The 25,107-nt window shown below is 43.4% G+C and overlaps 1 protein-coding gene across 1 annotated transcript; it reads left to right on the forward strand.

Moving 5' to 3' along the window:
• The first annotated feature begins 518 nt into the window (after positions 1–518).
• LOC134603463 (very-long-chain 3-oxoacyl-CoA reductase-B-like) lies at positions 519–22,842 on the forward strand. Its single transcript, XM_063449454.1, has 11 exons — positions 519–711; positions 6,090–6,136; positions 8,188–8,263; positions 9,585–9,695; positions 10,373–10,440; positions 11,066–11,110; positions 11,366–11,400; positions 13,117–13,198; positions 13,435–13,500; positions 20,933–21,082; positions 22,721–22,842. The coding sequence occupies exons 1-11, from the start codon at positions 546–548 to the stop codon at positions 22,838–22,840; spliced, it is 966 nt and encodes a 321-aa protein (XP_063305524.1). The 5' UTR covers positions 519–545; the 3' UTR covers positions 22,841–22,842.
• Positions 22,843–25,107: the final 2,265 nt, after the last annotated feature.

Consider the following 25,107-nt stretch of genomic DNA (forward strand, 5'->3'; position numbering starts at 1 on the left):
TTTGTGGGAGATAACATACACACAGAACTCTTTAATTGTATACATATCTCTGTATTTAACAAAAAAAAAAAGCATCTGTGAATTGTGAAAAGTAAAATTAAATAGAAATCCACATCGCTTAATATATCGATTTCGCTCCCTCATTAGCCGTGCCTGCCCTAACTGTGCCTGAACTAAACTGGATTGTGACGCAATTAGCTAAATCTTCAACATAAAAGAAAAGGAAAGAGGATCATATGCAAAAAATAAATAAAAAAATAGGTGATTTTCATGTGGTTTTCAGTGGTTTAATTTCCCCAGGATTAACAGTTCCCTTTAAATCTCCTTTTCTCCAGTAGAAAACAAAGTCCCTTGTTCTAGTCAGCTCTTTTTTACATGACATAACAATTTCTTGAACTTTGCACTAGTAACAGGCATTATTCTCAATAGTGGCTGCGTAGATATATAGAAATGGGACGGGCAGGTAGGATAATATTTCAGAAGCAAACGGCAATTTTTACTACACTAGCTCCAGAGGGTGTGTCAGTTATTCAACTGAAAACACCATGGAGGCAAAGGCAGAAGACTATACTCAGGCATTTGCCCTGCTTGGTAAAGTGGTCGCAATTTACCTCGTAGTGTCCCAAGGATGGAAACTTATTCGAGGTATAAGAAATCACATATTGTCTGGGTGGTTTCAGACAGACTTAAAACGATATGGACGCTGGGCAGGTAAGAAGGATTAACCACTGATAAGTAGAGAGATGTTCCTTTTTTTCTGGTTTCATAGATATTATAGAAAAGTTCATTTTTAAATTTAAATTACCACTGATGATATTTAGAACGCTGACAGTCTGTCTGATACAGTATTGGGTGTAGAATTCCATAAGGAATAAGAATGTTGGGAAACCTAATCACAGCAAGAGGGAAAATGACAAATAATTTGTTATGTATCCTCATTTTTCTATTTGGTTCTGGAAAGCGGAGGATGGGGGATCCCCATTAAAGGAACACCATAGCGTTAGGAATACAAATATGGATTCCTAATGCTATAGAGCCCCGTTCCACGCCGAATAAATGGTTAATTAACCATTTATTTGCTTACCTTAATCCAGCGTGGCTCCCTCGGCACTGGTGACCTCTCCTCCTCCATAGACGTTAGCTTCCGAGAGGAGCCGAATGCGTATGTGTGGCCAAAGGCGCGTGCGCATTCAAACCCGCCCATAGGAAACTGCTTCCGCGATTTACACGGACCAAATCGCACTTATTTGACGCTGGACGTACTCATGGAGTACTCATGGAGTAGATATACTCCACTGAAACTTCACTCCATGTGTCAGAGACAGGTCATGTAGGTAACTGAGCAGGATGCTTGCCATTAACTAACCACGTTACCTCTCTACTTGTTAAAATGTGGGTTGGGTGTTTCTTATTAAATATCAGGTCAGGCAATGCCACATATCAATGATTTTCTAACATGATGAACAGTGGGGGGAGAGGGGGTCACCAATTATGATCATATTAACAGATCTTGTGCCGAAAATGGATTGACAGATGTGCAAGGGCCAACATTTGAAAGAGTGTCATACATTAAATAAAACACCTTGGGGCAGAATGTTTCGTCGGGTCCTCAGTCAGTGACCGAGAGCCCGACGCCAGGAGGGGGCCTGGCGGCTTGCCCTGAGGAGGGAGCCATCGGTCTGCAGCTCCACTGGGTGTGAGTTGCAGACCATGTAATAGAGGGCTCGCCAGTTCCCGGAGGGTTGCTGTGGATTACCATGGCAACGCTCTGACCAGAGCTCGCGAGAACCCCATCATGTGGTCTGCAGCTCACACCCGGCAGAGCTGCAGACTGAAGAGCCAGCCCACTGGACCACCAGGGAGAGAATTACTTTAAAAAGGCATGTTAGTGTGAGGAGGCTGGTCCTGCTCCCACACTATCACCCTCACCCCCTCTTCATCCCCTACACTCTGCCACCCACCACTGTCACTCCACAGTGTCACTATAACACCCTGCTCTGTACTGTCACACCCACTGCCTGACCAGTACTCACACCCACACCTTTCACACACTGTCACCCTCACACCTTGCCCCACACTGTCACCCTCTCACCCTGCCCCTAACTGTCACACCCACACCCTGCCCCACACTATCACCCTCTTAACCTGCCCCACACTGTCACCCTCACACCTTTCCTCCCACACCCTGCCACCCACCACTGTCACCTTCACACCCTGCCCCTCACCACTGTCACACCCAAACTGTCACCCTCACATCCTGCCACCCACAGCCTTCCTAAACACTGCTCCCCACATTGTCACTTTCCTACACACTGTTCCCCCTATAGTGTCATCTTCCTATGCACTGTCCCCCCTTCCCGCCCACAAGTAAGAGGCATGGGGGTTAAGTCCAATGTAATTTAAACCGCTCACCCCCCAGCATTTATCCAACACTACATGCACTACACAGACACTACTACATACACAGACACTATATCCACTACACATCTGCCACACACACACGGCATATACAAACACAGACACTGCTTCCACTACACACACTGCCTTCAGTATACACACATAGACAATGTATTCAATACACACGCTGCATACAATACACACTAAATCCATGACACAAAAACAGACACAGCATCCACAACACACAGACATTGCATCCACTACACACACAGACTCTGCATTCACTATACACACACATAATGCATATACTACACACACTGCATCCACCACAGAACAGGCATTGCATTCACTACACACACTGCATAACACAATGAATGTTGACATGCTTTTGGAGCAGGGAAGGGTGCAGCATTTCATAATTAGACCTAGGCAGCACAATGTCTTGGGCTGGCCCTAAACCAGAAAAAAAAATTGTGTCCATCTCCCACCAACTCCATGTGCAAATGCTCCTTCACACATACGTTTCGGATTCCTGGAGGAGTGTAGAAACCGGCCTGCTGCATACAGACTATGGTCCAGGTGTGGGACACTGTTTGGAAGTTACTCTGTCCAGACGCCATTAACAGCTTTCCCTGGGTGCCCCTGGTTCAGGAACTTTCCCTTCATGAGAATGGAACCGAACGCTGGCTTTCTGGCGGCCATCCGCATGAACCAAACCCACAAATTGTCCAAGCGGTACTTAGCCGCGACCACTATGGGACTAATTTTGGCATTATGACTTTGTGGGTTCCCGGTCACCTCAGCGCGATTTAGCCGCAAATGTTATGGAACTGTTTTCGTCATGAGGTGACTGCGGTTCCCGGACAACTTGGTTCGTGGTTTTGAACCACTTTGAAATACGCCAGGAGAGCACTTTTTGAAGGGAAGGTACCTGATACTAAGGGGAACAAATGCTACCTAAGAGCCAGCCAGAGCACCCTGTATTGCGGCCGCAGGAGCTCCTGAAAGTTGACAGGCAAAAGCACCAAACGCCCTGGAACTATGTTGGGCATAGGACCACGTGTGCAACCGGTCAGAACTTTAACACAGTGGTGCTTCCCCTACACTGCATGGATATGAGCGCTATTTGGAGAACTTGGACGCTCAGATCAGGGCTATTTAACAATGTAGTATTTGTTGGGTTATTGTATATTTTTATGTTTTTGGGTACTTGTTTGCCTCTCTGTTACAGGGGGATAATTTGCTTACCGGCCTTTAATGCAATTATCTCCCAAGCCTAGGGATTCCTGGGAGGGGCTTGTGCTGAATACAATTGAGACCCCCTAATGGGGATGTGCATAAAAGGCAGGGTTTGGCTCATTAAAATCAGTTGTAGTCCCAGAACTATGTGTTGTCTAGTTACTGGGAGGGGAAGGGCTATAATCCATGCCCAACATCTTGTTCCAGCTCGTGGAGGATTCGGCTGGGGAAGTCCTTGTAAGGACTAGAGCTCCCAGGACTGTGTGTCGTCCAGTCCCTGGGAGGGAATAGAGCTAGTCCCCTATTCTGCTCCAGGACAGAGAGGCTCCAGGAGGACCCCTGTCAAGTCACATTCAGTGAGGCATAAGCGCTGAGGTTTTCACCTGGCGGGGTACATGGAGCTCCGCTACAAAACACATAAACTTGGTATATCATGCCAATCCGTAATTAACACATAAACTTGGTACACCATGTCAATGAGCAGTAAATGCATTAACTTGGTATATCATGCCAATCAGTAATACATACTTAAATTGGCTATATCATACCAATACACAGTAAATGCATAAACTTGGTATACCATGCCAATCAGTAATAAACACATAAACTTGGTATATCATGCCAATCAGCAATAAACACATAAACTTGGTATATCATGACAATCAGTAATAAACACATAAACTGAGTGTGGCTGAGTACCAGGGCTCCCTTAGAATGTCTCCTAAGTAGGGAACAAAGGGCAGTGGGTGAGAAACACGTACAGAAGAGAGAGGTAACCAAGGGGAAGCTTAGCAGATCATAGTCTTTATGGGACTTCTTTACAATGCCAAAAAGCAGTACATTTGTTGGTGTTATTGTGTGGGTGTGTCAATGTGTGTGTGTGTGGGGGCGGGGGGGGGGAGTTGCAGTGTGTGGGATGGTGGGATGGGATTTTAGTGTGTTGGCAGGTGACAATGTGTTGGGGGTGACAGTGTGTGCGTTGGTGGCAGTGTGTGCGGGTGGTGACAGTGTGTGGGGGTGATAGTGAGGGCGGTGACAGTGTGTTGGTTGTGACAGTGTGTGTGGTGGGGAAAGTGTATGGGAGGGTGATAGTGTGTAAGGTAATTATAGTGTGTGTGGGAGGTAACAGTGTGTGATCTGCCCCCCTCCCCCCCCCCCCCACACGCACATACTGAAATAACTTTTTTTTTTTAAAAAGTAATCAATTCCCCGCACGGCCCCTGGTGTGCAGTTGTCTCCTTCCCTGGTGGTTCAGTGGTCTCTATTCCTGTTGGTCCAGTATGCAGCTCAGCTGGATGCAGAGATTCAGAACATGTGGCAAGACCTCTACCACATGGTAGAGCTGAAAACTGGAGGGTGCTGGGCGCTCTCTCACTCAGAGCAGACTGAGTGAAGGGGCCTCGCATACAGTGGCCAACCAGGTAAGCCGCCGAGCCCCCTCCGGGATCCGATGGATATGTCTGCCCTTCTTCCCTGGCATGGATGGGCTCTGCCTCCACAGCTGAATAAATGACTGGTTCAGGAAACTTGTTACATTTTAGAAATCTGTAGGGACAGACAATGTTGCCCTCCTATTTGAGGTTATAAATAATTCAGCATTTTTTGGCCCCAAATATCCACCATTATTAACCACAGCAGACAGTATCCCTTAAGTGGCTGTTGGTCTTGTGAATGTTCTTGATGCTACATATTAAAAAGCATTAAAGGAACATTATAGGGTCAGGAACACGAACATGTATTCCTGATCCTATAGTGTTAAAATCACTACCTAGCCCCTTGCCCCCCAAAATATAGTAAAAGCTTACCTTTAGTCCAGTCTGCTGGTGCTGGCTCTGCCCCTTTATCTACCTCCCTGGCTGATATAATCAGAAGTGATGATCTCAGCCAATCACAATGCTTTCCCATAAGAAGGGAGGTGGACCAGGGGCGGAACCAAATGCCACCCTGGCCAATCAGCATCTCCTCATAGAGCTGCATTAAATCAGTGTATCTCTATAAGGAAAGTTCATTGTCTGCATGCAGAAGGATTATGCCAGGCACGTCTTCTTTACTTGTCTGTCTCCCTCGTAGTCACCCGTGTATTAATCAGGACTAAGTAATTTAAGTATATTATGTTTGACTGTAATGCAATAGGCCACCATTGACATGTTGCTGTGCCAAATTTGCATTTTATTTCTCAAGGAGATTTTATTAGAATGTTACTTGTTCTATTTGATTGTATAAATTAACTTTTAAAATCGTGCCTTTTAGAAAACAAGAGTCATAATAAGGCCATTTGCAATACATAGCACCACTCCAAGTGGGAGATTCTACCTGGTGTAATGGAGCAGGGTACAGAAATTGACTGGCAGTGTGGCGAAGCCAGGAAGCACATTTCGATTTTTACAGAGAGATCTGGGTGGCTCGTTGAGTAGTATTATACATGTGATGTATTGTTCTCTCTTGCTTTGTAGTGATAACAGGAGCGACAGATGGAATTGGAAAATCATACGCTCGAGAGGTAAGCTTTATAAATGTCTCAGGGGTAAAGGTATTTTTTTCAGTTTTCGGATTTGTAAAGATGCTTTTAGTATTACCTGGAGAACCCAATAGCATATCTCTGCTGATTGCATTGTACGTGGGTGTTTGTTGATTTATTTCAATATTGTCAAAGCTGTATTAAAACAACAACATATATCCTGATAAAGTGACACTTTGGAATAAAGCAACAAGGCTGCCTGGGAGGTTGGTGGGGGAGACGGGGATGGGGGGTGCAGACCATAGTAATCTCTCCTTCATGGTCTGGTGCTCATTAATGAGTCAGAGGGCCGCCACTGGGATTCCCAGCATGCACTCCGATTCACTGAGAACCAATCCCGGAGAGAACAATTATTGTGATCTGCACCTGATTAGTTAACGCTGCAAACCTCATGTTAACCCTCCTGAACCACTTGGGAGTATTACGACCCCTATTAGATCACTTCAGGACTCCCACTGGACTACCAGGAATCATAGTACCCTCTCTGCAGAAGTTAAGCAGGAAGTTGAACTAAACAGAGCACCACCACACACATCACAAACAGCCAGTACACACCCCACTTACACACACATCATATACAACAATCACATGACACACACATACATACTACATTTAGCACACACACACACACACACACACACACTATGACAAAGGAAGAGACAATTATACAGCAGAGGGTGAGAGAGTAATTTACAAAACTATTTTGCATAATAATTCCGAATGGCATAACTGAGGAGAAAAAGTCATGTTGTGACTATAGCAAACTTTTAACAGATCAGCTATTTTTGCATCCATTTTTCAATTCAAATTTGTGAGTTTAGCAAATGTCTAGGACTACAAGCTCTTTGCCCCCACCCCCCTCCAAAAAAGAGAATGGGCTGGCCAGTGGGGGAGATATTGACCTCTCTGAAGTGGAAATCAATCAATAAATTGATTATTTTGTGTATCTGCCACTGGCCAAATTAAAGAAACAGTGCGTGCACGCTCCCTGAAGTAATTCACACCGGACACAAGTTTCAGGTTAATGAAAAACTTGAGGAATGTTTATTTTAGTGGGTGGCATGCCCCTTATAAAGCAAAATTACATCATAAGCATTGTCAGAGCAGAGATAACATAGAATTATACATCAATAATTGGTTAGGGGTTAAGTGGCTGATTCATTGTCACTGGCATCTTGCGGGTCTCCCCCAGATTCCAGCGCCATCTTGTTAGTGAGGGTATTATTCGATGACTAAGGGAAACTCCCTGGCCCTAGCGGCCATTTTAGGTAAATCAGGTAAATCATATATGAAATTATAAATGCTGGTTAAGAATTATATAAAGTAAATAGACATTTTACTAACTAAAAAATTAGAGTAATATTTCATGTCCACAACACTCTCCACTAGCTGTGCTGCTCCTCTCCTATCTGCCTCCCTGAATCCATGGCTCTGGTGGCCTTATGAGAACGCCTCCATTTATCAAACTCATATATTACATACCCCACTTGAGTAGAAGCATCTGTACTGGGATTTCTGAGTTTAATTCACAAAAAAATTATATTTGTTTGTACTCTCTCCTCCCCCCCCCCCCCCCCCCCGTTACCCCTCACCAGGCCATAATTTGCCAGCCATCCACTGGACATCATAGGTACAATGGTGCCATTACTCCAACCGTGGGCTTTCATGATTGAAGTGACCTAAATGATAACCTAGTGAGGTTTGAGTAAGTGCTGGCAGATTAGATATGTGCATGTGTTTTGTTTACCTCCCTCATAGTTGCAGATACTGGAAATTCGTGTTTATAAAGAGTGGTACAATTAAAGGAGTCCCAGGGAAGGTAATGTATCTTATCACCTGAGGTATAAATGTTATTTTTACCCGATTAATGGTAGTTTATTGGCCTCAGAAGAAGGAATGACTTTCACTATGAGATTGTGCAGCTGTTTCTCTATCCTTGAGTTATGTGAGACCAAATAACCATATAACTATCAAAAACTAACCCACAAATGGAATCATTTTTGTCAATATCCCTGTCTCATTCCTGGTCACAGCTTGCCAAGAGAGGTCATGATGTTGTCCTGATCAGCCGCACTCTGGAGAAGCTCAAGAATGTTGCATCCGAAATAGGTAAAATTAAATTCAGTTCAACTCTAAGAAACTTCTATGGATTTTATAAAAATGTACAACATTCAAAGTACTGACATCAAAATATTACTATTTGGTTGAAAGTAATATTTCCCTTTTGTATTGCAGAAATCATTTAGCCATTTCCCTAAAAGCGACTTAAAATCACCTACCGTGAAGGAACACTATAGTGTTAGGAATACAAACCTATATTCCTAACGCTATATTACGCCCCTTTCCCTAACTTTAAGTCTGTGCTTTCTCTCCCACCCCTTGTGCATAATACCAATTTAACACATTTATTTTAATTCCAGCACCGAGGCCCCTCTGTGCTGGATTGATTTCTTCCTCCAGTGACTTCACTCCAATGGAGGACCTAATGCCCGGCGCATTAGAGCTTCCCCGTAGGAAAGCATTAGATCAGTGCTTTCTTATGAGGATTTTGAAGACGCTGGATGTCCACACACAAAGTGTAAGGACATCCAATGTAATTTCAATGTAATTAAACTCCTTGAGAAGCCAGGAAGCACCTTTGGTGGCTGTCTGGAAGACAACCACTAGAGGTTGTCTTAACCCTGCAATTTAGTTTCTCTGAAATTGCAGTGGTTTCATTTGCAGGGTTAAGAGGACAGGGGAACTTCAACAGACCACTTTAATGACATGAAGTGGTCTGGGTGGCTATAGTGTCTTTTAAGCAAATAACTATGAGGGTTTAGTCACGCCATTTGCCATACTGTAAGTCCACTGTCACATTCAAAGTACCGCAAAATCATTTAGTCCCTCATGAATCATAACATGGACGTTAAATATGCTAAGTACTTTAAGCTATTTTTATTTTGCTTGTTTTTCTGTCTGCAGTTTCCTAATTGTGTATTTTACCTTTACATCCTGCAGAGAGCTGATCTCTGTGCCAAATCTCAGCCTACTTGGCTGAGATCATCAGTCTTCTCGTAAGAAAGCATTGGGAAGCTAGTGCGCATGTGCTGCACCAGTCAAATGGTCTCTATAAAAACCATCTGATTCAAAAAGTTGAGTTTTACTTGGCTGTTTTAGAAGAAGAGCCTCAAGTGGCTGTTAGTGTGGTATTTAAATCTGCAGAACAGGAATGTTTTTGCTTGTAACGTCAAAACAACTGGGACATGGCACCCAGACCACTTCAATAAGATGAAGTGATCAGGGTACCTATAGTGTCCCTTTAGCATCCACAATTTTACTTTGCTTACATATACCATGATGTTTGTTAATTAATATATAATTAAAAAAATAAGACTATAGATATGAACTATTGATGTAGAACCAATTATTATTATTAATTTTTTTACAGAGCAAGAATTTGGTCGCAAAACTAAAATCATCCAAGCAGATTTCACAAGAGGATCAGAGATGTATCAGTCAATTGAGGATGGCCTCAAAGGGATGGAGATAGGAATTCTGGGTAATGTATGTTTGCAATTATCTTAAGGGGACCTCTAAGGTAGAGTTTATCAGGACAGGATGATGCTGTGTTGTGATTATATGTAATTTTCATGATACCTGCTAACTGCAGTTACTCAGGATAGGAGTGTACCAGCTTTACATTTAATATCCTCCTACCCTCTGATTGCAAGTTATCCAAACAAGCTTGGACGGTGTAACAGGACATAATGTGGTGTTTATTCCTTACTGTGGAATAAACAGAATCAGACAGTGTAAATTTTATATTTTTCATTCTGTAACATATATCATAAAGTGCCTCTCTAAGCATCAGAAAAAACTTTAGCTTAATGAAGTGGTTTTGATGTATAGAGCAGACCCTGCAATCTAACTGCTTAATTCCCAGACATTTAATAGTTAAATTGCATTGTTTACGCAGCCACACTTCCTGAATAAAGTAGTCAGCTTCCCTTATTGCACAGTGTGTTTCATTTAGAATTTCTTATCTTCTTCTCTGTTAATTGCCTGCTGTAGCCTGCAGCATCCTATGTTGTGTGATTAAAGTTCTATAAGGAGCATGATCTACACAAAAAAAGCTTAATTAAGCTAAAGAAGTTTTAGTGCTTAGAATGTCCCTTTGAAATTCCGTGTTATGATATATTGTGCTAATGTCTGACCTGAGCTTATTCTCCTTCACAGTGAACAATGTAGGTATGTCCGTATCTAATCCTCCTAAACGGTTTCTGGATATACCTAATATTAACAAGGTTAGTTCTCATCCATTTACATATTTATTGAGATTTATGCACTACGTAAATGCAGTTGGGATCACCAAGCTAAAGTGAAAATTACTGAACTGCAATAAAATTTGTAATTCTCAATTATGAAGGGAAAATCTGGCTGAAATATTTAGATTTTTTTTTTTTAGCAAAATAAGCATATCTCATTTAGTAGTATTTGTAGTCTACTTTAAAATCACTAATTCTCAAACACCAATTATATATGGAATATAGGATTCACATATTCAATCAGACTTGTGTTTGTGATATCACTGGATTATAGTTCATATAGAGAAGAACAGGTTATTATTACATTACAATATATACTTAACTCTTATTTTTTTGGCGCAATGATAGGCCCTCATTAGAGGAATTTTTTATTTTTTTTATTTTTTTTTACAAGGCAATAATATTACACAACACTGAGGGTATTTACACATAGCAAGGAAAGAGAGAAAAAGATACAAAACAAAAACAATTATTATCTAAATCTACAACTCAAACTATAACGTAAAATATTATTATATATATTATTGATTCATTTTACATTAAAATGTGATTGAAAAAAGAAATAGATTAAATAACTGCTTAATGCCATGTTCATCTCTACTAGGCTACGACGGACATGATTAACTGTAACATACTGTCAGTATTGCAGGTAAGTGCCAATCCACACCTCTACTAATCACTCCAAACACAAAACTGGAAGTAGCGATGTAGGTGGGACTTGCCACTGATATATATTGTGGTGCAGCTCAAAGGGTTGGCGAGTAAACCACATTTAAATGTCTATATGTATAGGATTATGTAATATGTATGTATTTATTATTGCCTATAATAATTATTATTATTCTAATTGCATGAAGTCTTGCAGAAAAAATAACTTGTGTTTCTAACATCATCTTCCTTTCAGATGACTCGAATCATCCTCCCACAGATGGTAGTAAGGTAAAGGTCTTATTCTTTATCTAAAAGTAAGATAGCACAAAGAATTGAAAGCCTAGCACATAAAGATTATCTTCAAAGAATTATCCAAGGACACGTTGAGCAATACACTATATGGACAAAACACACCTCGTAATTATTGAATTCAGGTGTTCAATCAGATTCATGGCCCCAGGATTCTAAAATATAGCACTTAGACATACAGTCTGCATTTTCAAACATTTTGGAAAAAAATGGATCATTCTGAAGAGCTTAGTGACTTCAAGGGTGGTAATAAAAAAGTGGAAGCGTTTGGGAACAGCAGCAACTCAGGCACGAAGTCGAAAGTCACAGATCGTGGTCACCGAGTGCTGAGGTGAATGGTGCGTAAATGTTGCAAACGCTCTCCTGATTCCATAGCTGAAGAGTTGCAAACTTCCACTGGCATTAATATCAGCACAAAAACTGTGCAGTGGGAGCTTCATGGAATGGGTTTCTAAGTACAATGTCAAGCACGACACCACTGGACTCTGTGAAGATGAATGCTTCTCTGTTTGGCACTCTGATGGGCGTGTTTGGGTTTTGCAGATGCCAGGAGAAAATTACCTGTCTGACTGCAATGTACCAACTGTAAAGTTTGGTGGAGGAGGAATAATGGTATGAAGTTGTTTTTCCGCGGTTGGGCTAGGCCACTTACTTCCATGAAGGGAAATCTTAATGCTTAGGCATACCAAGACATTTTGGACAATGCTAGGCTTCCGACTTTGTGGTAACAGTTTGGGAAGGTCCTTTCAAATTACAGCATTACTGTGCCGCAGTGCAAAAAGCAAGGTCCATAAAGACATGGTTAGATGAGTTTGGTGAGGAAGAACATGACTGACCTGTACAGAGCCCTGACCTCAACCACATGGAACACCTTTGGAATAAACTGGAATGGAGATCGCGAGCCAGGCCTCCTCGTCCAACATCAGTGCCTGACCTCACAAATGCTCTACTGGATAAATGGGCACAAATTCCCCACAGAAACGCAAAAAAAATCTTGAGGAAAGCCATCACAGAAGAGTGCAAGCTCTTATATCTGCAAAGGGAGGACCAACTACATGTTAATGTCTATGTATTTAGAATGCAACGTCATAAAAGTCCCTGTTGGTGTAATGGTCAGGTGTCTCAGTACATGTGTCTATATATTTCTAGGGAATTCCTGACAATTAATTTCAGTGCATAAAGTTTAATATGCATTTCAACAAATGTTGGCTATGCCTGCAAAACATCTGCTCCTTGCATTAACAATTTTTATTACGATTATCTTTTTTTACGACTGGCAATTGTTCTATTTAAATATCATAATTTCCACATGCCGGGCTGGCAATATGATTGATTTCTTTAGTGTATATTCGTAACGTGGTAGCGCATTAAAACTAAACGATTTCATGCCAGCATATGAAAGTATTGCATATATCTAAAATGGAATTTGTCCAAATTTAGGTAAAATTGTTTCCATACGCTGATTGGTTGTAATAATTCAGAGCAACTGGTCTGGCCTTGGGCAACCAAACCTTTTTAAATGGCTGCACTTGACCCCGAACGCTCATTTGTGCTGTAAGAGAATATAGAACAGCTTATAGTAATCACACCACAGACATAGCAAAGGAGAAAATGGAATTATAACCTAACATGTAAAGGGAGCTTATTTTATTTGGTCTTATTCAGCTCTCTGTTTTTGTTTTTTTTATCACCCAGAAACAAAGGGCTGATTATAAACCTTTCATCAGAAGCGGGTAATCGTCCTATTGCAATGTCATTCATTTATAGTGCTTCTAAGGTAAGTAGGAGACCGTGGGCATCAAGCAATGATAAAATATAAAATGTTAATATATTGTTCAGTATTATATTTTGTATTAATCGTAAGCTTGTTTGTAGTGGGTGCACGAGACTTGGATTATGTTTATAATACACATTATCCATATACGGTGTATAAGCAGTATTATTATTATTATTGGCATTTATATAGCGCCAACAGTATATACTGATAGTTCTCATTTGCATTTTCTTTAATAGGCCTTTGTGGATTTCTTTTCAAGAGGTCTCCACGCAGAATACCAGTCAAAAGGAATCACTGTTCAGGTATTGTGCAAGGCAAATAGCAAAAAGCAAATCATTTTATTTTGCGCAACGTGTCTGCTACCAGATTTGAAATTCGGTGTTTGATAAATCCTATATGCGTGTTAATTCTTTTGAAATAACTGAAATTCAAATAGAGTTATCATTAGTGAGTTTGAGAATTGCAGATTTGGTTGGAATTCAGTGATTTTTAAAATGTAATATTTAGTAATATGTCGCCTAAGAGAATAAAGGATTTTGAGATTCGTTTAGAAATTAGACAGAGGCAAATTTCATATAGAGAGGGCCCTGGTGCTAGAAGGTTTTGGGGGATGGCTCTAGGGCAAAGGTGGCCAAAAGGTATATCCTCAACTGTTATACAACTCTCTCAATCCATGGATCTGCCATGTGCCCATCCATGCAGGGCTGTATCTGTGAGCAGTGTCTGTGTGTTTGAATGTAAACATGTTTTTGTATTGACTATGTGTGAATGTAGGGGTGTGTTTGGGGATAGTATTGCAGTTGTCTGTTTGTATTTATTGTTGCTACTTGTATGCGGGTGTGTGTGTGTTGCCATTTGAATGTAGGAGTGTGCTTGTATGTAGTGTTGGTGTTTGAATACAGGGGTGTACTTGTATTTAGTGTTGGCATTTGAATATAAGGGTGTATTTGTGTGTATTGTTGACATTTGAATTCATGGGTGTTTATGTGCATAGTATTGGTGTTTGAATGTGAAGAGGTATATACTGATACACTGCCACACATGTCATGATTTACATAATTTTAGCCACCTACCTTGCCTAAGTTTTGGGTGCAGGAGCATTGCTTGGCTGGGGTCTAATGGGATCTGGCTACAGCACAAGCTATTTTAGGCTGCTAGGAGTCTCAGGCTGGTCCAGGCTCTCCCTTCTCTTCTCTCTCTCCTCCTCTCTGTTCCTGTGCGACTCTCTGGAAGCTGGGAGGAAGAAACTAATCATGTGCATGGGGAAAATATTCGTTTCGGTTCGGCATTCTGAAATTCGGGACTTCATCAATTCGGGACTTCATCAATTCGGGACTTCGGCACTTCGACACTTCGGAACTTCGGCAACTTCGGAACTTCGGCACTTGAACACTTCGGCACTTCGGCAACTTCGGAACTTCGCCACTTCGGAACTTCGGCAACTTCGGATCTTAGACACTTTGGAACTTTGGCAACTTCGGCACTTCGTTACTTCGGAACTTCGGCAACTTCGGAACTCCGGCATTTCGGGACTTTTGTTGCAGCCGCTTGGTAGATAACTCCCTAATTCCCACGGTATTAGGGAGCTATCTACCAAAAGGCTGAAAGACCTAAATTGGTCTTTCAGCCAAATTTACTAATACTAAGTAAAGATTACTTAGTATTAGTAAATTATGCCCCTACTCGCTATACCGCGAGTAGGGGCATGTCTAGTAAACAGTGAGCAGCCTGTGGCCCTTAGCAAGAATAAGGGGGACCTAATGCCCTCCCCCCTGGCCCCCACCCCTGAGCGGCGGGTGGGGACCCTAAATACAAATTGGGGGGGACCTAATTTCCTCCCCCCTGGCCTCCACCCCTGAATGGTGGGTGGGGGCCCTAAATGAAAATTTAACCCCCTCCACCCCAGGTGACTAGGGGTCCCCAAACCCCTAGTCACCCCCTCCCCAAAGAAATAAACTCCTACCTACCACCTTCACCCTAAAAATAATGAGGGAAACCATTTAACTAAGTACCTGTAAAAATAAACTTACCATTCGATGTTTTCTTTCTTCTAAAATCTTCTTTTTTCAGCCCCAAAAAAGGCCAAATAAAAATCCATAATAACTGACGCAATAAAAAAAAAAAACGAGTGCAAAACAATAAAAATCCATCTTCACCCATGGAGGGCTCCGCGCAGACTGAGCTCTGCAGGGCGGGGGAAGGCTTATAAAGCCTTGCCCCGCCCTGCAATTAGGCTCAGAGCACTCTGATTGGTGGGTTTAAGCCATCCAATCAGAGTGCTCTGACAGGTAAATGAAGAGACTGACAGGTAAGTCTCTACATTTACCTGTCACAGCACTCTGATTAGTTGGTTTGAAATCCACCAATCAGAGTGCTCTGTGTCATTGGGTGGGGGCCAGGGGGGAGGACATTAGGTCCCCCCCATTTTTATTTTGGGCCCCCACCCACCGCTCAGGGGTGGGGGCCGGTGGGGAGGACAATAGGTCCTCCCCCCTTTTTTTACTTTAGGGCCCCCACCCACTGCTCAGGGGTGGGGGGGGCAATAGATCCCCCCTTTAGTTTAGAAGCCCGCACTCGCACGTCGCGGGTGGGGGCTCAGGAGGGGGTCTTTTTTTTTTTTTACAGTGAGCAGTCACAGTATGTTCACTGTTTAATAGACATGCCCCTACTCGCGGTATAGCGAGTAGAGGCATAATTTACTAATACTAAGTAATCTTTACTTAGTATTAGTAAATTTGACTGAAAGACCAATTTAGGTCTTTCAGCCTTTTAGTAGATAGCTCCCTAATACCGTGGGAACCTACTTATTCATTCCTGTCATTACATTGACTGGCCAAGTAACTTACATTTTATATGAATGTATGTTACTTGATTGTTGTAAATGTTGCAAATGCTTACAGCTGAATCCTGGCTATGTTTATATACTTTTTATTTGAAATTGTATACAGTGTAACATTCTTCTTCTTTCACTGGGTAAGTATATTAGTACTTAGGCAATACTGTGCTTCGGAACTTCGGAACTTCGGCACTTTGACACCTCAGAACTTCGGCAACTTCGGAACTTCGGCACTTCAGCAATTCGGCACTTCGTTACTACTACACTTCGGAAATTCGGTAATTTCGGCACTTCGGCAATTCGGCACTTCAGCAATTCAACTATTTGGACATTCGGAAGCCCCCGAATGTCCGAATTACCCGAAATTCTACCAAATTTTTATTCGGACCGAACTGAATTGCACATGTCTAGAAGAAACCTGAACCTATTTCTCTCAGCACAACAACCTTAGTACCAAAATGACACTGGCCCAGTCACACTAGACCAGGCCACTGATCAGACATAGTTAGATGGTGGCACTTATGCAGAGGTCAGGATAAAGACCGGTGGATCAGTGTCACAATGCCCTGTAATAACTCTCCCAGAAGGGAATAACCCTTATTTGTAAATAGAAAGAAAAGAAGGGACCAGAGAGAGTCCCTGAGGTGGAGAGTTATAATGAAAAAATGGGGAGTCCCTACCTTTAATAATCCTAATGGGAAAAACAAACAATAGGGAAGGAATAGGACAGGTAAAACAAGGGTAAGGGGTAATGCCGGCAGAAAATAGTGTCACAGGTCCCCCTTGGAATAAGGAGGCAGCCTAACTATATCCTCAGCTTACTAGGCTTCCCCTTAGCCCTTGTGGAGGGATCTAAGATGGTAGGTGAAACTTGCTGCGAACGGAGGAGCAGTAAAGGAAAAATCCTCTATCAGGGGACACACACAAGGTCCCAATGTAAACCTTAACAGGACTACTAAGTGAAGAGGACTGACCCTAAATACCTCGGCACTATATGAGGAGCACTAGTGCCTACTGTGACCAGAGTCCCTATAGCTCCCCCAGACAAGACCCTTGTAGTGCAGAGCAGCGCGAGACACCTAAAAGGGACACACAAGATCCCAAATTAATCTAAGCAGGAACGCTGAGAGAAGAGGTCTGACCCTAAACACCTCGGCACTATATAGGAGCAGCTAGTGCCTACTATAACCAGAATCCCTGCCTGTCCTAATAGATAAAAATAAATTAAATTAAGTTAATAAATCAAATCCATTAGTGCTACCAAAAGAGTGTGAAAAATTGAAAATTAAGTCTAGCTCGACGCGCGTTTCGGCGTGTCAGCACGCCGTCGTCAGGAGCAATGAACTGTTTAGATTCCCAATGCTGGTTTAAATACCTCTCTGTGTAATCGTTCCGTTAGTGTTGCCGGCTGTGTGTACCACGTGATCTGCCGTACTTCCTCGGTACTCATTGGTCTGTTCATGGTGCTGGTCCCTCCCCTCAGTAGTAATTGGTCTGACTCATTTGCAGTCCCTCATCTTGCTAGCCGCGTCATCTGACGCGGTTCTAGTCAAATGGGGGGGAAAGGTGGAGCTTCCATTCATTGGTGCTCAGCCCTAGACAACCCGTCGGGTAGACCGATCGTATCTGGATGTGGCAATTTGAACCAGAATCTTAGTATTTTTCTGGATAAAATTTTGTCACCCATTGTCTCCAGGTTGCCATCATATATAAGAGATACAAAACAAATGCTCAGTCACCTCAAGGACATCTCCATCCCAGACCAGGCACTACTATGCAGTCTGGATGTAGAGTCACTATATAGCTCTATACCCCATACACAGGGAATTAGCAACATAAGAACCATCCTGGAACAAGAGCTACAATCCCCGTCCGCATACATTGAACTTATTTCCAATATACTTAGAACAATCCTTACTAGGAACATTTTTCTGTTCAATGGTGTAGTTTACCAACAAATTAGGGGGACTGCAATGGGCACATCTTGTGCTCCATCGTATGCAAATCTCTACCTAGGCACCTGGGAAAACTACATCAGGTCCGCCCCACATTTGAGCCATTTTATGGCAATGGTCTTCTGTTGGAAACGCTATATAGATGACGTGCTCATTGTTTGGACCGGCACTGCACAAGACTTCCAAACCTTTGTCAACCTTCTAAACAGGAATGATCTTAATCTTAAATTCACCAGCGATATAGGGGGTAAACGACTTAATTTTCTGGACATTACCATATCCATTTCCGAAGGGGGCATTGCAACAACCCTCTTCAGAAAGCAAACAGCTACTAATAGCCTTCTGAACTGGCATAGTCACCATCCTCGCCCCCTCAAAGCTGGCATACCAATAGGGCAATACCTAAGATTAAGGCGAAACTGTTCTTCTGTGGACGACTTCAAGATTAAAGCATGGGAACTCAGATGTGCCTTTAAGGACAAGGGTTACCCCAATAGGGTCTTGCGCAGGGCCTATAGCAGAGCAATCAGCACTGAACGCGAGTCCCTCTTGACTGACAATAAGACACAAGGGCAAGATCAGAAACTAATCCGCTGCATCGCCACCTATGATGCAGGATGGGATTTCATGATGAGCACCCTTAAGCGGTATTGGCCCATTCTGACTTCTGACTCTCAAATCAAACAGGTAGTCACCACTTTTCCCTCTGTGACGGCACGCAGGGGTAAAAATCTACGTGACACTCTGGTACAGAGCCATCTTGCCCCCTTAAAGAAAGGAGGGAACAATTACCTACCTAAGGGGACGTACAGATGTGGACATTGCAGCGCATGTCAATTCATCAATTTAAAGTCTAAGAACTTTACAGACAGTAACAACAAGGAAACCTTTCCTGTACGCTCATTTTTTAACTGCAGGACAGAAGGGGTAATTTACCTACTCACCTGTTCATGCGGTATGAAATACGTGGGTAAAACGTTCAGACCCTTTAAACTGAGAATCAGGGAACACGTCAACTCAGTCAGAAGACACCTTGAAACTCCAATTCCACGTCATCTGAAAATCCATCATCAAAATTCAGCAAACAAGCTAAAATTTATAGGGATTGAATATATCCCACAGACTCAACGGAAGGGGGATTGGGACACGAAATTAAGACAACGTGAATCCTATTGGATTTATAAACTCAAAACCCTCTCTCCGGCAGGTCTGAACGAGGGGTTTTCTTTTTCAGCCTTCCTCTAAATATCTTCTCAATCCTCCTCTCATTTCGGGATGTTTTAATAATGGTGATTCCCACCAGTCCTGTTATGGGACACAAATTCAGGCACTGTATATATTTTACACGTAAACTTTGCGTATATTTTTACTTAGGGATGTTGTGTGTGTGTGTGTTTTTTTCCTTTATGGGTATACCTCTGTTACCATTTTTTGGTAACTTACTTTTGTGACCACGTTCATTCCATCTCGATAGATGTTACACCTTTGTTACCATTATCAGGTAACTCACCTCTGTCCCATCTCCATAGACGGTACATAGGATTTATCCCCACTCTGGTCGTGTTTTTATGGATGCATTTAGCACCATAAATAATCAGTACCCCTCTCATACACAGTATAAACTGACCACCAATTGCAGCCTTTGGATTTATGCCGCAGGGGTTAAATCACTCCTTCATCTTTTCCATATGTGGGCTCGGCCCACTGTTCCATTACTATTAACCACGGCTGATGCCGCGTCATATGACGCAACCAGTAATGGGGCAGGTCCGAAAGATGACAGACGGGCTGAGCACCAATGAATGGAAGCTCCACCTTTCCCCCCCGTTTGACTAGAACCGCGTCAGATGACGCGGCTAGCAAGAGGAGGGACTGCAAATGAGTCAGACCAATTACTACTGAGGGGAGGGACCAGCACCATGAACAGACCAATGAGTACCGAGGAAGTACGGCAGATCACGTGGTACACACAGCCGGCAACACTAACGGAACGATTACACAGAGAGGTATTTAAACCAGCATTGGGAATCTAAACAGTTCATTGCTCCTGACGACGGCGTGCTGACACGCCGAAACGCGCGTCGAGCTAGACTTAATTTTCAATTTTTCACACTCTTTTGGTAGCACTAATGGATTTGATTTATTAACTTAATTTAATTTATTTGTATCTATTAGGACAGGCAGGGATTCTGGTTATAGTAGGCACTAGCTGCTCCTATATAGTGCCGAGGTGTTTAGGGTCAGACCTCTTCTCTCAGCGTTCCTGCTTAGATTAATTTGGGATCTTGTGTGTCCCTTTTAGGGGTCTCTCGCTGCTCTGCACTACAAGGGTCTTGTCTGGGGGAGCTATAGGGACTCTGGTCACAGTAGGCACTAGTGCTCCTCATATAGTGCCGAGGTATTTAGGGTCAGTCCTCTTCACTTAGTAGTCCTGTTAAGGTTTACATTGGGACCTTGTGTGTGTCCCCTGATAGAGGATTTTTCCTTTACTGCTCCTCCGTTCGCAGCAAGTTTCACCTACCATCTTAGATCCCTCCACAAGGGCTAAGGGGAAGCCTAGTAAGCTGAGGATATAGTTAGGCTACCTCCTTATTCCAAGGGGGACCTGTGACACTATTTTCTGCCGGCATTACCCCTTACCCTTGTTTTACCTGTCCTATTCCTTCCCTATTGTTTGTTTTTCCCATTAGGATTATTAAAGGTAGGGACTCCCCATTTTTTCATTATATCTCTCCACCTCAGGGACTCTCTCTGGTCCCTTCTTTTCTTTCCACTGATCAGACATGCCTATCAGTGGCCCTAAGTGTAAGGGCCACTCGATGCCCCCCATTGGTTGTATCACCACTGCTATTAGAATAGGTTGGTAGACTTGGTTATAGATGGGGTAGCAAATAGATATATGTTCATGTTCTCCAACTCCTAAATACTGTTCTTTTCTTTCAGTGTGTGATGCCATTATTTGTCTCAACACCAATGACTTCTCGAATGAAAACAAACATCTTTGTAAAGTCTGCTGATGATTTTGCCCGGGAGGCTCTAAACACTGTGGGTTACACAAACAGAACCAGTGGCTGTCTCTCTCACTCCCTTCAGGTATATATTTTGGTAATCGTCTAGCAACTCACCATTAAGGCTATTGCTATTCATCTTCACATGTACTATCATAGGGAGATTTTGGCACGGTGTCTTATCTGGAGCAGTTTCCTATACAATAGAATGTTTACTTTGAGAAATGAACGACATGTAGTTATGTTTTTGTATAGGCAGAGTTTAGAGGGGGAGGAACTGTTGTATAGTTGGAAACAAGAGACACACTAGTGGCAAAATCCAGGAAAAAGTTTAGGTAAGCTTTATCACATGTTGTACTGGGCACCAAATTAATGTATTAGGTGGCCAATATAGGGCGGTGTAAAATTAGAACAGAAAGGAGCCAAGGATAGAACCAACTGAAGACAGACAAAAAGGTGAATGTTATGAAGAGAAATATTATGATATAACTGTTCTTCTATGCCAAAAGCAGCAGAAATGGCAAAATAGTTTATATACAGTAGTGATTGTATTTATGAGATCTTATTGAATACAGCTCAACCTAAGCGAGTGCTTCAGAACGGCAAAGTGATGGAGTGGGGTTAGAGGAGAGATGGAGCGTTTAAAAAAAAACCTAAACTCTGCCTGCAATGGAGGGAAGTAGCACCCACTGGGTGAGAGGGGATTGCTATCTCAAACTTGCATGGTGCTGCTTGCCTACACGGAGAAGATTTTTTTCATCTGTTGCCAGGGTGCAGTGCGTGATGTTGAGACATAATCTATGCACAAATTTACATTAGACAACCTGAAACATTTTTTTTTTACAAAATATATATATTTTTTTTTAATTTATACTGTCCTATTGAGCACTACTAAGCATGTCCACCGTCGATTTTTAGCCACCTGTAAATAAAATTAAAATGAACTTTTTTTGCGTTTCCACACCCTATCCAACATCACAAGGTATAACTTATTTTTCCCTCCGTAGTCCAATCAAATGCACAAAGAGAATGCATAGAGGGATGGAGGGATATCTAGGCTTCCCTTTGCAGGCAAGCTCCCTGCCTGCAAGGGCAGAATCTCAGTGTACACTGACGACAGAGGAAAATGTTGCACAGAGGCAGCATGGAACAGAGTATTAGGCAGCCCGGAACAGAGTCCCTAAGTCATGTATGCTGGGGGTGTAACACGCCACCAGTAGAAAAGTGCAAACATCAAGCTGAAACACTGCACAAACAGATCCTACCACCATGGCCACTTCTGAAAGAAGAAGAGGTGGTTGGAGTAAACGTTTAACTATGACAACTTCAAGATTACATTCATTTGCCAGTTTACTATTGACCCTTTAAAATTGTTTATGGAATTGCATTATCCTTTTAAAACTCCAATGAGCAAAGGAAAAAAAAACTATGCCTCAGTGTATGTAATGTCAGTAGCCTGCAAGAAATTGCCATTTTACAGGTATACAAATTACCTCCCAGCATTCCATGCAGCAGAAGGTATTTTAAGCTCCTTCTGTGCAGAATGCCTTTGACACACAGAATGTCAGGATTGTTAAAAAAAAAAATGGTTTAAGATTATAAGTGGAGGTCGCTGGCTTAATTTTCTGCCCGGTTAGCTAGAAACATTGCCATTATTAACTTTACAGTGAAACACTATATCAGGTAATGGCCACAATTAATTTCTTTTTAATCTATTTCATAGAGTTATGCCTTGGAATTACTACTCCCTGATCCCGTGTTTAAGGCTTTTTTGTCAATGAGAATTGTGACAGATTACTTTGAGCATATAATGAACCCGGACAAGAAGAAGAAGCAAAAATGAACAATCAAGAAATAATTATTGATGAAAATAAATAAAATTAAAAAAACATACATTTTTGATATTTTGTATTATAGTGTGTTTTATTTATACGCTCAAAATATATCTCACGGGGGCGTGGCTTGGAGGTCCGCGAAGATGGCAGCCTAATCTGTGAGCTCCCCGCCGGCCTAGCTAACAACCTCACCGACCGCACAGCCTAACGCCAAATATGGGGAAAACACAGCGCACATCATGCGCCCAACGATCCGGGGACACCCCGAAAAGCACCCTGAACCCCTCCGTGAAGCCATACCTCGTGGCGCAGGCGGATCTAGACCAGGCCTCAAGTGACTCCACGGCCTCCGGTTTTTCCTGCCCGCGATCCCTGCAAGGTGACCACACACCAAAGATCTCCCAAGCTTCCCTACCCGAGCTGATGTCCATCTTACATCAACTGCCCACGAAAGCAGACCTAAAGACCGCGAACGCGGAACTCCGCGCGTCCATTACCACTGAGCTACACGCGCTGCGAGAGGAAATACAAGGCCTCAGCCAAAAAGTGACCCAGCTAGAAGTAGACAGCGACCACATGTCTGCTGTCCAAGCAGCCACCACGGACAGACTGCAATCCCATACAAAGGTACTGCAACAAATGGCACTCCATATTGAGGATTTGGATAATAGGGGTAGGAGGCAAAACATCCGTATCAGAGGGGTGCCTGAGGAGCTGGATAAGAAAAGCCCAATTCAAGCTACCTTGCTGGACCTATTTAATAAACTGCTGGCACAACCACTCCAGACACCTATAAACTTTGTACGTGAGCACCGCGCCCTGAGGCCCCCGGGTCCCCCAGAAGGACCACCCCGTGACATTATCTGCTGCCTGGAAAGCTTCCCACTGAAGGAGGAGATCCTCCGCAAAGCTAGGGGCACAGATAAAATATTATTGGAAAACTCAGAAGTTCACCTGTTCCCCGACCTGTCCCCAGCTACGCTAACATTCAGTAGAGCGCTGAAACCCCTTACAAGACAGCTACAAACGGCCCACATGAGGTACCGCTGGTGCTTTCCCACAGGCCTGCAGGTTGCAACTCCCAACGGCCCTTTCATGGTCTTAGGAGAAGAAGATGTCCAGGCGCTGCAAAGAGAGCTTCATCTCTCACCGGAAACTCTGATATGGCCAAACCCGCTTAACTTCTACACCTTTGCTCCCAGAGCGCAGAACACGGGCCCCCGTCCTCAGAGACTTAGACCCCCTCGCACACAAACGACCAGACCGGTGGGGACACCCAACTGAAACATGCTCCATCCCCGGGAAGAGGCGGCCTCTTTTTTTTTAAAAGGGCCGTCCTAGGGGTAGGGGGGATATCCTGAATCCACATTTTCACCGAGGGAGTGGGGAACCATGTCGGGCCTAGGCTCGGAAGGTAGACAAAAGGAGTAATGCACCCCACCACCCTATAGTTAGGCCCCCTCGCACTAACACTTAAGGGCCCGTTGCCTAAGCTGGGTTTGGTACACAGGATCGGGGGGGGGGGGGAGGGAAATAATGTAAAGGAAATGGAGGGGTGAGGGTGATGGAAGTTGGGGGGGAGGGGGTATGCGGGACAGATTGCCAGGCGACCTGCACGCTTCAGACGCATGAGGGGGGGGAGGGGGGGGAAATGTTTAGAAAGTTTTTTGTTATGGCTGATGAACATGTTAAAGTTATTATTATCACATGGTGAGGTTGACATATATGCTGAATCTTGAATAGATTGTGCCGTAAGTCGGGGAGACGGAGGATCCTAACTGGGTGGAGCCTCGAAAGGTCACAGTGGTCTGCGACGACCGATTTGAGAGCGCACTTGGCCCCCTGGGCCCTACTCACTTGGGATTCCCGGGACTCCTTCGACAGCCCTACTTGAGTGAGCGACAAGAATCAGGTGAGCGGTCCCCCTCCGCCCGCTCACGGTCGGGGGGGTTCCAGCCCCCCGACGCTCTTTTCCGACACCGCTGGTTACAGCGACTCTGACCGGACTCAGGGACTGTGATTCACAGCCCCTGACCTTTTTCTTCCCCGCCTACCCCACACTCCCCTATACCCCCCTATCCCATTTTACTGCTTGCCCGCCGGACGGACAAGACAGCACTACCGCACGACTGACAGAAGGGTCTCGGCCATGTCCATTGCCCCGGCCCCCATCACGATTCTATCCCTCAATGCTAGAGGCCTTAACAAACCCGAGAAACGGTCGGGAGCTGTGAGGGAATTTCTCGCCCGTAAGGCATCGATAGTGTTTGTGCAG

This window comes from Pelobates fuscus, chromosome 3 (assembly GCF_036172605.1).
Source record: "Pelobates fuscus isolate aPelFus1 chromosome 3, aPelFus1.pri, whole genome shotgun sequence".
Taxonomy (NCBI): Eukaryota; Metazoa; Chordata; class Amphibia; order Anura; family Pelobatidae; genus Pelobates; species Pelobates fuscus.

Excerpts from the sequence above, each read along its gene's own strand:
- LOC134603463 (XM_063449454.1), top strand. The coding sequence starts at position 546 with ATGGAGGCAAAGGCAGAAGACTATACTCAGGCATTTGCCCTGCTTGGT. Across the intron at positions 13,199-13,434 it reads TCATTTATAGTGCTTCTAAG|GCCTTTGTGGATTTCTTTTC; the intron begins GTAAGTAGGAGA and ends TTTCTTTAATAG. Across the intron at positions 13,501-20,932 it reads CAAAAGGAATCACTGTTCAG|TGTGTGATGCCATTATTTGT; the intron begins GTATTGTGCAAG and ends CTTTTCTTTCAG.